This window comes from Melospiza georgiana, chromosome 11 (assembly GCF_028018845.1).
Source record: "Melospiza georgiana isolate bMelGeo1 chromosome 11, bMelGeo1.pri, whole genome shotgun sequence".
NCBI lineage: Eukaryota > Metazoa > Chordata > Aves > Passeriformes > Passerellidae > Melospiza > Melospiza georgiana.
In genome coordinates this window covers 18,013,482-18,027,282 of record NC_080440.1, presented here as the reverse complement: position 1 = coordinate 18,027,282, position 13,801 = coordinate 18,013,482, and the positions used below count along the sequence as shown (strand labels likewise).

General features: G+C 42.1%; 1 protein-coding gene across 4 annotated transcripts in view; it reads right to left on the bottom strand.

Annotated features, from left to right (window-relative positions):
- The window catches only part of ATP2B2 (ATPase plasma membrane Ca2+ transporting 2), a 407,196-nt gene that overhangs the window by 169,158 nt on the left and 224,237 nt on the right, over positions 1–13,801 (bottom strand). For all 4 annotated transcript variants that reach the window (XM_058031893.1, XM_058031891.1, XM_058031890.1 and 1 more), the window contains exon 4: positions 6,220–6,707. In XM_058031893.1, the coding sequence (XP_057887876.1) occupies positions 6,220–6,418 (199 nt within the window). In that variant the 5' untranslated portion in view covers positions 6,419–6,707. The remainder of the gene's footprint in view (positions 1–6,219; positions 6,708–13,801) is intronic.

The following is a 13,801-nucleotide window of genomic DNA, read 5'->3' as shown; positions in this document are numbered from 1 at the left end:
GTTCTCCACAAGTAACTGAACAAAGCCAAAGAAAATCAGCAAGTGGCACGACATGCAAGAACCCAGAAACAAAATGAGCAATGAAATTGGACTTATCACAGAGAAAAATCTGAGCCATTCATTTGAGATTTTTATGTTTGGGTAACCTTTGGAAGAATGTTTGCTGTTCCATTATACAAACAATGGAAATATTAGATAAGGAAAAGAAATACCATTGCCAAGAAAGCTCCACGCACCCCTTCCAAATCACAAAACATGGAGATGTGATTTTATGGAAATATAACATGCTGCCTGCAGCAGGAGTGTCAGAGGTACAGAGCCATTCCTGCCAAGCCCAGTGGGCCCAGGGATGGCAGCTCAGGAACCCCTGGGGCAGCACATCTGCCTGGCACTGCCCCACAGACACATGGGGACCCGGGAGCCAAATTCAACCTCCCTGAGGCCAAGCCTTGCAGCTGGGCCAGGCCTGCTGAGCAGGACTGAGACAGCCCCAAAGTGTGCCAAAGCAAAGCTGCCACGAGTTATTCACACACAGCCATCCCTGCTCCAGCCTCTCCCAGCCCACCAGGCGCCCCGTGGCAATGGCGCTCCTGGGACAGGCCCAGAGCTTCCCACAGGGCACAGCTGCAAAGGGCCACCAACAGGAGCCAGAGCTTGTCCCTGTGCAGAGAAGGGACAGCAGGAGTGCCTGGGTGCCACAGGGGAGGCTGCAGAAGGGAAGCCCCTGTGCACACTCTGCGCTGCCCACTCTTCCCACAGCCAGGGATGCCTCCCGCTCCCACAGAGATAAAGGCAATAAAGGCAGAGAATCATGGAATTATTTGGGTGGGAAAGGACCTTTAAATCCTACCCAATCCAACCTCTGCAGAGAGCAGGGACATCTACAGCTAGGTCAGGTTGCTCAGAGTCCCATCCAACCTGGAGTTAAACATTTCCAGGGGTGAGCATTCCCCACCTCTGTGGGCAGCCTGATCCAGTGTTTCACCAGCCTCATTGTATGAAATTCCCTCCTTATATCCAATCTATATCAACCTTCCTTCACTTTAAATCCATTACCTCGCCTCCTATCACAAGTCCTGCTAAAACATTTTTCCCTAACTTTATCACAGGCCTCCTGCAAATACTGAAGGACTGCAATGGCGTCTCCTCGGGGTCTTCTCTTCCCAAGGGAGAACAAACCCAGCTGGGATGTGCACATGAGGGGTTCTGCAACTGCAACTTCCAAGTGAAGGAGCATCCAGGACCCCCTTCCTTCCTTGCCAGCCCCTCATGGACACAATCCAGCCCCTCATGGACAGAATTCAGCCCCTTGGCCAAGCACAGGTCCTTGGGGGCAGCCAGTGCCCACTGATGGAACCACAGGAAAATGCCAAGCTACCCAACCTCTCTCCAGCTCAGCCACACCTGGCACTGCTCGAACAGCCAGGTGAAATATGAGTTTAAAGTTCCTCCATGGGGTTTTTCCATGGGAGGTAGGAAAAGGCCTGGCAAGGCCTTGGCCCTGCCAGTGCTGAGGGGATTTTTTCATGGCCAGGGCTGATTTCATTGTTCAAACCAAACCTTCCATGTGGGGAGAACGTGTACAGATAAGGGCTGGAGGAGGACTTGGAGCTTGGCTGCTGCCTGGGGGGTTGGCAAATGGGCCTGAGCTACAAGAGATGTTTTGATAGCACAAATAAGGATGAGGAATTAGGCAGTGTGGTGATCCGGAGAGAGGATGAGCGGGTCTGCTGCTATAGGGCTCTTAAGGTGCTGCTTTGAAGGTTTCCAAAGTATTTCAGCTCAACATCACAAAGAAATTCCTCAAATTTACTTTCAGACATCTGGCAATGTTCCTTTTAAAGAGATTATAAAATCAATCAAATATTATCCATCCTTACCTAAATGTAAAATAATGTAAGAAGATCTTGAATTTATGGATAATATTTAATGGTTTATACATGACCAAGTGTATTCTTTTAACAACGAAAATTATGCTATCACCAATTTCTTTACATTCATAGTCTGTTTTGACAGTGTGTTAAAATAAAGCTCAGTCTCTTACAGTCGTCGAATAATTATTCTATATTTCTATTTTAAACTTATATTTGTCTGAATCAAGTATTTTTCATTCCTTTCTCAATTTCCTTTCCAAATTCTTTGCATCTCTGTAGTTGATTGAACACAGTAGTGCACCTGACTGCAATTCAGTGTGAACCAGCAAGAGCAGCTCCCAAACAGACTATTAAGTTATTAAAGGTGCATTTTCATAGAAGCAAGTGTGAAGAACCAAAACTAATGAGTATTAAAAGCAGCTGGTAAATTTTGTTACATTCAATCTTTCTTCATCTTCTACCTCATTGTTAAAATTGTGAAAGGCTTTTTAGATTGCAATAATGAAAAATAAACACACCTCCCCAGTTGATTCTCAGTCTGTATCCCCACACACATTTGAAAAGAGAGAACTACTCTGGTAGCACAACTAAGGGCAGTTGTGATGATTAAAAAGTCAACTTCTACAGTAGAAACATTATCAGTTAACTGTTAATTGATATTGTAACTTTGCATAAAACCTTTTCATGGTATCCTGAGACCTACAGCCAGAAAAAAACCCCACAAAATGAAGCTGAAATGTTCTCCCCCAGTGGACTTCACCAGACCATTTCTAGAACAAAGTACCAACAGAAAGACTTCTTCTGTCCTGCTGTAACGTCATCACTAACATGTAACACCTCGTGGAGTGCCTGTTTGGGGGGTGGTTGCACAGATACCTCCATGGAAAGGTTCTTCCTTCATATCAAAATTTTAAAAGCTTCACTCTACTGTGCTGGGGCATGGCCCCAAGGTGCCAGACCTCCAGGAGCATTTGGACAACACTCTCAGGGATGCACTGGGTGGGATTGTTGGGGTGTCTGTGCAGGGCCAGGGATGGGACCAATGATCCTTGTGGATCCCTTCCCGCTCAGGGCATTCATCATCCTACACACAGTGAATTCTTCACTTTTTACATGCACTGGAAATGGCAGCATCCAAGTATTTTGAGCACGAAATCAGGGAATTTAATTCACTGACATACTCCTATAAGAAGTAAACATTTTTATAAGAGAAAGTAGATGAAAAATTTGTTGTAAATTGGTGGGTACTATATAAAATTGTGGGTAAATATAGTTAAGTATTGGAGAGAGTGGATTCCAGTCTCATTTGGTATTCATCCAGCTAACTCATCCCATTTTACCAGCTGTCCTTTATAAGGTATCACTGATGCTCCAGTGGGCCTCAGAGACTCCAATTGCATGGAAAATTCTACAACTGTCAGCACAGCTCTGCCCAAGGGGGGATTCAGCATTGTTTTGCAAAGTGACAGGGCTAGACACTGCCTATATGTGGTATTTCTGGGATAATGAAAGTGAAACTAATCTGAACATAAATATTTTTAAAGCAAATTCAAGTCGACACGTGTGTGTATTTTTTTCTATGTAAATTATTTGCATAGATTTTTGGGAGGTTCTTTTCATGAGCACTTAAATGGGAGCTTTTCATTATAATATAATCACTTTAGGGCAGGAAATCCCTCAGGCATAACTGAGAGCTGGGATCTCTACTGCATCTATAGCTAAAGGAGCAATCAAAGAAAATTTAAAGGAGAGACTGAAGTCTCGTAACCCATAATAATATTATTAATTCATTCAGCATGCAAAAATATTATTCTACTCAACATTTAGCAGACTTCCCCAGCTCCATGCCGAATTCAGATAGGGGTTCACTGGGAAATGAGCCTCACAGCAGAGTCAATGGCATCTGAGTTACAAATATGATGCCTTAACTTGAGAAGTTCAGAACCTTTAAAACAGTCTGAGAAAGCACTTGCAAGTGTGATTGATCCTGCCAATCCATAGGTGAGACATCAAATATTAACATGGGAAATGAATTGAGTCAGCTCTGAGCTCATTACTACTTCTTGCTTTCTAAATAAACCAGTAAATTCAGTTTAGGTGACATTCTACCAAATTATCATGTCCCTGCTGCCAGGAAACATTTTTTTCCTCTGGTCTGGTATCTGTTTCAGCCCTTATCCCACAATATTACAAGGACTTTATCCAGCTAAATTCTGGAAGATCTTACAAGGCAAGGAAGAACCAAGTTCTACAGTCAGGTCCTTTTACTGTTTCACAGTCACTCAGGACTCCTGCTCAGCCATTTGGTTTTTTCAGAGAAGTGCCCTGCAGTAATTCTTATTTTGTATTTCCAATAAAAGCCTGTGAGATGTGCAGCACACCAAAGTATTAACAACAAAGTTGTTCAGGGAACTGTGCTTCACCAAAAACGATGCCTGGTTGGAAAAGTGATTTTCAGGCACTGTAGCAAATTGTGGTTTTTCACAAAGGTATTCAATGAAGAATCCACAGTTTGCTGCAGATACGATAAAGCTAAACATGTCTACAATTAATTTTCCAATCATGTCTGCTTGATGTTAGGATTCCATTTCCATGTAAGAAATTATTTTTTTTCCTCTAAGAATAGTCATGTCTCCAAGAATATCCTCTTCACTGAGCTTGGAATCAAGAAAAACAATGGCTTGGGACTTAGAACTAAATATAAGTTTATATTTGCCATAAGCCTTTTAAGTTTCTCTGTGATGGATAGTTTCTCTCCAGTGAAAGTTTCCAGAGTTTGACAAGATATATTTCAGAGAATTTTTCCAAAGAAAACAATTAAAAATAAGATGTAAGCTTCGTGTGACTGGGAATTCCTATTATGTGATCTACTTGAAAATTAAAACCCAGCAGAGCCTTCATGATTCCAAGGCTATGCTGATTGCCATTTGAAGCTGGAAAGGTTTTTCCCTAATGCACAAGTGATGAAGTGCACGTAATGCTTGGAGGAAAGTTACCTTATCTGCAGTATCAGATATAGATTACTGCTGGAGTCAGTGTGCCACGCTGCTGGATCCATACACTCTGTTCCAACATGAGGAATTGAGTTTCCCTGATGTCATAAATTGCACACATAATGCAATTAACATCTCCTTTGAAGTTCACATTGACCAGGTAACCGCTAGAATGAGTTGGCAAAACTTGACTGAAGTCACTGCCACGAGCTCGGCTGAGACGGAGACCTCAGCTCTGACTTTCTGCAAATGTGGAACTCTTGAGGCTGAGACATTGATAGCTGATCCTTTGGGACCCCGCAGCTGGGGTAATTTATGGTAACACACTACAACTGACATGTTTATGATCACACCAATAATCCCAGACTTTGAGGCATTTAAACACTGGAGGTAACGAAATGATTAATTTTAGAAAGAAGAGAATGGAACAAAGCCAAGACTTCTATCTTCATGAAAAAGAAAAGAACTTGAAATGAACATCTTGGCTACTTTACAAGACTGCAGAAACATTATAGACTGAAAGACTGTGTAATTTCCAAAAGCGTTAATACTCCTTGGAGATGAAAATACAGTGACAAAAATAGAATTCTTAGAATAAAACAGAATTTCACTTGCACTTAAAGAGAAAGAAAATTGTATGAGGAGAGGGAAACATTACACCATTGTCAATGCTTTATGGGGAGCTATTCAGTTTGAGCATTGAAAACCAGACTAATAAATGATCAAGTAGAAGTCTAAAAAGACTTAAGAAAATAGATACTGAAAGGTTATGATTGATAGTATAAAACATAAGAAAGCATGGAGCTTAATGTAACACACAACAGAAGTGCAACTACTAAAAACATCGATACAATCACAGATTGATGATTTCAGCAAAATTATCTATGGTAATATAATAAGTGAAGATTAGTAACCTATATATAAATATAAAAAACTACATTGATCTACACAGTAACATAATGTGCATCTCAGAAGATCATTTCATACTCTCAAGATGTCCAAATACTTAGAAGCTGTTTTGAAGCAACTATTTTGCACCTTCTTAACCCCAGGAGCAGAGAGATTCAAGTCTCTTTGCAATGCCTGAAACCTGTGTGGATTTTTGTGTGTCATTTTAAGGAAAAATTAATGCATTTAGCTGTTAAAACAAGAAGCACTCTTTTCACCCTCATGACAGCTTTAGCTATAGCTGGACTGGTTTGCCTTCTTTCTTAGAAGGCTCTTGTTTATTGTCGGGAATAATGGCAGCATCATGAGAATTCTGTTCAGGCAGGAATCAAAACCTCTTTTTTCACTGTCTGGAGAGCATTTATGCAAATTCCCCTAATTCAACTGAAATGAGAAGTGCTTACCTTCTGTTGGTGATGTCTTCAGATGTCTGCAGAGCCCCTCTGTTTCCCCATAAGTCTCTTTAATTTTTACTACTGCTTCTGTCCCTCGGAGTTCCATGAGGGAGCGCAGTTCCTGCAGCGTGCACCCAAACTCTCCTGCATGGTTGGCCTCATTTCTTTGGTTCTTGGAATAAAAATCGCTATTTGTCATGTCACCCATCGTGGCTGGTTTATATTGCTCCACTCGTTGTAGTTGGATACAATCTTAAAACTGTTTTAAAAACTGGAGGACGGGAACCTCGAATTCCAAATCGGAGAAATTAAAAAGAATCCCGCGTGTGTCCGGCGAGCGACGTGGAGGATGCCCCTGGCGTGGAGGGTGTCCCTGACAGGCTGGAGGTCACAGAACGGCTGCTCTCAAGGCTGCAGACCAGCTCCACTCCATTCACCATTTCCCATTATGCTGCACCCAAGCTGTAGAATCTACATGGTCATTTCTTCCTCTGGACCTTTGGGAAGAAGCAGAAAGGGCTCATTACAAGAGGGAGGGTGTCAGACGGGTGGCGGCATCCCAGGGGAGCTGCAGGTGGGCAGCATCCACCCAGGACAACACTGGCCCTGCCTTAGATAAAGCTCTCCAGAGCTAGAGCACCAATAGCAGCGCTGCTGCAGTCCAAAGAGCAGCCGCTAAATGAGATGAGTCATGAATATTAATTAGTGAGCGATTAGCCCGGCGTGCAGGATGCACCCCCAGTACGTGCTCCGCTCCATACAGCCACGCCAGGCTGTCCTCTGAGCACAACAAAGACTCCCTGATAAGGCTCTGAGCTTAACAACGGGTTAAACCCCACCAATTTTCATTATGGGTTCAAACAAAACTGGCTTTTAGCACAAAAGCGGTGAAACTTGGGGGAAAACTACAGAGCCACCATCAGAAATGCAGAATATATTTAAATACATTACATCTTACAGCCTTGCCTTCTGTGCAAGCGAGCACAGCGTGGATGCAATGGGATGGCTGGGTTGGAAGAGGCAGAGCTCTGTGTGAGGAGCCCTTTCTCCTGAGCCCAGCCACCACACACACACACAAGATGCTGCTGGGCTCTCTCTTTTTCCTTCTTTTTCCCTTTGTTTTATTCTCTTTTTTATGTGCAGTGTTGAACGAGTCCCGTTTGGACCATCTGGGAGACAGTTGATTACTTGCTAAAGCCAGCCTTTAAAACCTGTTTCCCCTTCCCATATTCTAATGAAGTTGGTTTAAATACTGCTGAAACCAGCTATTATATTTGGCACGCAGAGTTTTAACAGAGATTAAAGGTTTCTTTTTTGCCTCAAGCGGGTTAGTGCGAGTGCACTGTCTAATCTAGAGGTCTCAGAATCGTTTTCATAATAAAAAAGATCTTTCAAAGGGCACCCCAGCAGCCAAATAACTGACCAACCTGTCACAGGCAAAGGTCACACATTGAACTTTCTAGGCACAGCATTCCCCAGTGGAAATTATATATAAATGCCCAGATAAAGCACATCAAGAGGAGCCCAGTGCCTTTCAAGTCCCGGGTTTATATTTGTGCAATAATTTAATCTCCCACCCAGCTACAGCTGATGTAACATGTAGGGTTTGCTATTTCCACTCTCTAAGGATGTTGCCATTGCTCTGCAGTGACAAAGATCAGGCCTGTGTGAGCACTAATTTGGAGTTACCTTGCTCAATTAACAAAACTGAACCTCTACCAACCCTCTCCTTTACAGGTGCAAACCTCAACATTCCTTTGATTTCTGTGGAGGAAAATGTTAAACAAAAAAAAAAAAAAAAAAAAAAAAAAAAAACAAAACAAAACAAAACAAAAAATTCAAATACCAGCTGACTGCTACACATTTCTTCCACTCATCCTATTTACTGATGTATCTTCTAGTGCTAAGAACTTCTGCCACCCTCAACTTCACCTATTGCTTTCCACATTCACGAGATGAGAATTTCAGCACAAAATGGTTTTTGTGCTGAAACAACAAAGAGAAATTTGAAGTAGCAATTAAAAAGGGGTTTTTATTTGCCAAGCAGGAGATGGTGAACCACACTCTGCTCTCCATGGCTGCATCCTGGGCACTGCTCAGCCTCAAGCCATCCCCAGGTACACCCCTATATCCAGCAGGAAGAAAAGGCCTTACTCACACTACTGCTTTGTCTTTTTGTAAACAGGATGGATCAGAATTCTGAACAGAAATAGCATCAGCCTGCAGCATTATTTGGGGAAAAAAATTGCAGGCCAGAAATGTCACAGATGCCCAGTGAAACAGGCTTCATCCCAGGAGGCAGCACAGGGCTCCTCCTCCCTACCAGCAGCATCCCAGGCTCAGCCTGCTGCCAGCCACAGCAAAATGCAGATTGAGATCTGATTGTCAGAAAGGCTACAGTGATGATAACAGATAGCTGAAATAACAGGCTGCTCTTTACTTCCAGTGGTTAAAAAAAAAAAAAAAATAAATAAAATCAGTTCTTAAGTGCAGTTCAGGGTTTTGAAAGCTGGGCATCTCAAGCAACCATGATTTTAAGAGAAAAGAAAATGGGAAAAAAACCACTGCTTAGTAAAAAAAAAATTCAAATGTTGCTCCAGAATAATAAAATTGTTCTTAAACTGTTCCATAACACCACAGAGAAAAGACAATTTTGAATGTTTTCTGAGAAGAACCATCTACCAATTTCATTTCTGATGCAAAGGTTACTAAACACAGCATCAAAGACATTTTCTCCATGATCATTCTGTGGGATGTGTCCACTCCTCTCAATCAAAGCATCTCTTTAGGCTCCCTGTGCTATAAATTAATTTCTTTTCTTCCATTCTTAGAAATTCATTGTCATTTGTCAGCCACAGCGCTGACAAGACAGTGCTGCTGCTTTTCAGCATGACTCATTTGCCTGCTTAATTTTTAATTTCGCCTCCAATTAAATATTAACCAATAAACAACAAATATGAAGTTTACACTTCCTTCAGAGCTCCAAAACCAAATCTCTGGCCGTCTGTGCTGCTCATGACTCACCTAATGCTGTGCCACCAGGGAAACACCACCTCGTGGTTCTGAGGGGCAGATGGAGAAACACAGCAGGCCCTGAGCGTGACTGACATTATTCCCTGCTCATGCAGCTCCCCAATCCCCTGGAACAGGATCCTCAGGCTCCATCCCATCCAAAATCTCTCCTAGCCAAAGCCCAGGCTCCTCACCGGGCTGGCAGGACTGACGCACCACCACCTCATCCCTCTTAATGGTGAATATTGAATATTTCTTCAACAAAAGCTCTGAGGAATAGAAAAATTGTAGCTGGCACGTGGCAATATGCCCATCATGGGGCTTTGCATCCCCAAAATACGTCCAGTTACCACAAATGGGGAAATGAAGAGTCTCATCCACAAGAAATCCCATTATTACACTGGGTGGGGAGTTTTTTGTTTGCTGGTTTTTCTGGGTGGAGGTGAAAGAGAGAACTATTTTACAAAAACCTCACAATATTGATATTTTCAAGATGTTCTAAGTGAACTACCAAGAAATTCTGATTCAAGGAGGTGATACTGGCACATTTTTCCACCAAAATTATCTGACATGCTAATGACCCAATGAATAAAGTGAGCTGGATTTCATGCTCTGGGTGCTGTTTTTACTGCTCTATCCATGGTGGGCTTCAGTGGGGTTTAATCCATAACCAAAACCTTCCATAGCATAAAGAGGCACCATCCCCAAGCCCTCAGAGCACAGGGTTTGCTTTCCACACAATCCTAGAACAAGGAACCTCCTCCAAATCCTCTCCAGATTTGGTCTCATCATTCCCTGTGAGAAGAACTTCTAAGGAAAATGTCCCTACTCAGACACGTTCAACAAAAGAGAAATAAAAACTCCAGTAAATTAATTTCACACACAACAGTAGCTGGTTTTCCCAGACTAAAGCAGTCACTTTTAATGAAGGTTATTTGGCTTTACTTATTCTTCCCAATGCTTCTGAAACTAGAGAACTGAGTAAAAGAAGTCCCAAAGTGCAGTTTGTAAACAACAGATTGCTGTGGAGCAGAGATAAAATCCCAGCCCGCTTAGATACAACTCAGGTAATAAAAGACTTCACACACAGAACACCTGAGTAAAAAGAAAAAAAAGACACCATCCTTATTTTCCTCCTTTAAAAGTCAGAATATCAGTCTGGTTCTTGGTCTGGAATCTTGTCAAAGATGGATTTTTATTGTACAAATGCAATATAAACTTGAGCTGGCTGTTTAGTTGGGTTTGTTTTTTTTTTTATTTTTTTTCCAGAGTTGCTGTGTCTGGGGGAAGAGGCTTCCAGTCCTGTAGAGCCCAAGTCAAATATTTTTAATCTCCTAGCTGCTTAGAGGAAATGCATGCCAATTAAAACAGAAGCAATTTGGATGAGCTAACTGCAGGCCTGCTGGGAAAACTATTCTTTGATTTCCCTAATCAGGAAAAGTCTCATCTTGGAAGCTTGTAAATATTTTCACAGTGTGTTAGAATGTAGATATCATCCCCAAGTATTCTGACATCTGATTTCATTCAGGCTTCTACTGGCAGGAAAGTTAGCAGCAACTTAATGAACCAGATTTCACCAGAACAGAATCCCAAGAGTTGCATTTCATCGTCCTAAAGGTCTGGACAAATAATGGATTCATCATGAGTCCAAAAAAAGGTTATATTTTTAATTTTTCTGTTTTCTCTAAAATTCTGGCAAGCCTGATTTCAGAGTTTGCTGTGAGGAGCTGTTTGAATTACAGGTGAAGTGGTGATTCCCTCTCACTCCTCGTGCAGCTGGAAGGTGGCACACACAGCTGCTGCTCCAGGAAATAAACTGAATTAAACTCAGGGAATTAGCAGTTCCCACCCCTCCACGGGGAGCATTTCTGCCCCACTCGGACTTTATTTGGCAGGAGATAAAATTCCAGCTGAACCCTATAGACAGCCCCTGAGTAAGGGCTGAAATACACATTTTAGTGGGTGCATAATCAGATTCTTCTGTATTCACTGATCATGCCAAATTTTTCCATCAAAATTATCTAACATGCTAATGACCCAATAAATAAAGTGAGCTGGATTTCATGCTCTGGGTGCTGATTTCACTGCTCTATCCATGGTGGGCTTCAGTGGGTTTAATTCATAACCAAAACCTTAATAAAGCAGGACTGGAAGCAGATTTAAGGGAATTTTCCCTTGAATCTGAGCAAAATCATCTGAGATATTTTGAGACTACAGTTCCCGGGAGCAGCAGAGGATGCAAACCTTACAGCTGACCTCTGCAAGGGGAAAAGAGTTGAGAAGGAAAGCCAAAACCTGCTCTGTGGAGGCCTGCAGATATGTGAAATAAATCAGGTGTGGCCCAGCTGTGGCATCTTTGCACGGCAAATCCAAAATGCCTGTCCATTTGGGAACACAATCTTCATGGAGCAGAATGAGGAAAGGATTCTCTATCCAGCCGCCAAAAAAGCTGATTAAATGTACCCAGCAATGCCTAAACTCACACTCTCTTAAAAAAAAGTCAACCATGCTGACTTTGAAGTTCAATTATCAGCAGTGCACAAGATGCAGAAGGAGCTAAGGAAAAACACCATCTGAATAAAAGCTGGTTGGCACCTCACAAAGTGTGAAATTTTCGTTTAATGCCAGGAAGCCAAGAGCAGATAAAGAAAGAGAAACTGAACTTTGTCACTGAAGTGTTCTCCGAAAATATTCCTGACTTCATGCCTCCATTTCCTCGTGAATTTCAAGTTGATTGAAGTTAATCTCTCCATCTATAAGGAAGCTGTGGCTGCCCCTGGATCCCTGGAAGTGCCCAAGAACAGGCTGGACAGGGCTTGGAGCCCCCTGGGATAGTGGAAGGTGTCCCTGCCCATGGAAGGAGCTGGAATAAAATGGTCATGAGGGTCATTTCCAACCCAAACCAGTCTGTGATTCTGTGCTCATTCATTCATGATGAGCACTCACAGATGAGACATTCATTCACTTGTTGTTTTCAGAGAGAAATGTATTTCCCCTGATAATGGGATGACATTAAGACAATTAAGTTAAAGTATTATTTTAAAAATATTGCAAAATGAAAGCATTAAAAAAAAGAAAAATCACAGGCAACTGCCTGTTACAATCCCTTAACAGCTGTTCCAGCCTTTCAGCATGAACCTGAGCCTCCAGTCAGTACCAGTTTCATTATCAGGTAGGATAAATAAAAAGGATTCCATGCCTCCTGTATACCCTGTTGAATATTTCAAGGCAACAAAAGCCTTGTCACAAGAGAAATTTTTATTAAAGAGACACAAACTATCATTAATTTCAGCTCTAAAATAAGCATATTTACCTAGGATTTCTACCAAACAGAATCTTGCACAAATGGGCTGATTTCTCTCTTTTCCATGTTGTAATGAGGGGAGCTAAAATGAGGGCTGTGAATTAAAGTCCCTGCAGCCCCTGCTGCAGTGCACAGCTATTCAGCTACATCTGATCCCAAGCCTTTCCTCTGCTCCTCGTGGAAATGGCTCCAGCAAAGCCAAATGAACTCCTGACAGCAACAAAACTGCTTTAAGGGAATCAATTCAGGCCCATTAAATAACAAAATGACTCCATCAGTGACTTCTGGGGGACTGCAGCAGCTCCTGCAGATGAAATCCTTCCTCCCCTGGTGCCAGAGCCTCCCTCTCTGCCTGCAGAGGTGGGATCTGCCCTGAAAATGAGATTTTCCCACTAAAGGCTGTCCCAACCATCACTTTTCAGAACTCTCTCTCATGCTCTGCCGGTGCTAACATGATTTTATGATGTTTTGCTTCCAGTGCACAAATGAAAGGTTATTTTCCATCAGCCATTTATTCTCTTGAGGCTCCAATTCCCCACTGCAAAAGGTTTGGGGTTTCTTTCATTCACTGCCTTCCTACACACCCCATATCCCCACACTTTGGGGTTGTGTTTCTGGCACTGGAAAGACCCATTCTACACCTCTATAAACTTTAGAAAATTTTCATTCTACATGTTTCCATGTAGAATTGATTTTACGCAGCACAGTTGTTGCAAGGAGCGTCAACTTCCAAACTGCGTTATCAGTTTAATCAAAAACACAGCCGGTAAAAAAAGGATATCTGGACTTCAGACAGCATTAAATAAAGCAGATGTGGAAAAAAAAAATCTAAATGAAATTCTCTAAAAGCAGTAGGTGATCAGGTAAGGAACATTTCCCAGCACTGATTCCTTTTTTGTAGCAGAAACACCCAAAAGATGTACTACAGTGATGCTACATCACAGAGGGATGTTGGAGAGCAGCTCCTCACCATCATCAGAGAAAATATTCAAAATTTCTTCCTTGGGCTGAGGTGCCTTTCTTTTCTACCCCAAAACTATAGTTCTGTCCAGTCTAAGGAACAAGGATAAAAAAAAATCCATAAAAGAGGAGCCCAAACTCACCAGGCTAAAATTCAGATCTTTACTTTGCTTCACTAAAAGCAAATTATTGGCACATGAACACTAAAAAGATGAGGCATTCTACATCTGTCCTTCATCTGTGTGTTTCACAGAGTACCAGATTTCTTAAGTTTAGAATTTGAGTTACCATGTGACCTTTAGCTGATTATCACCT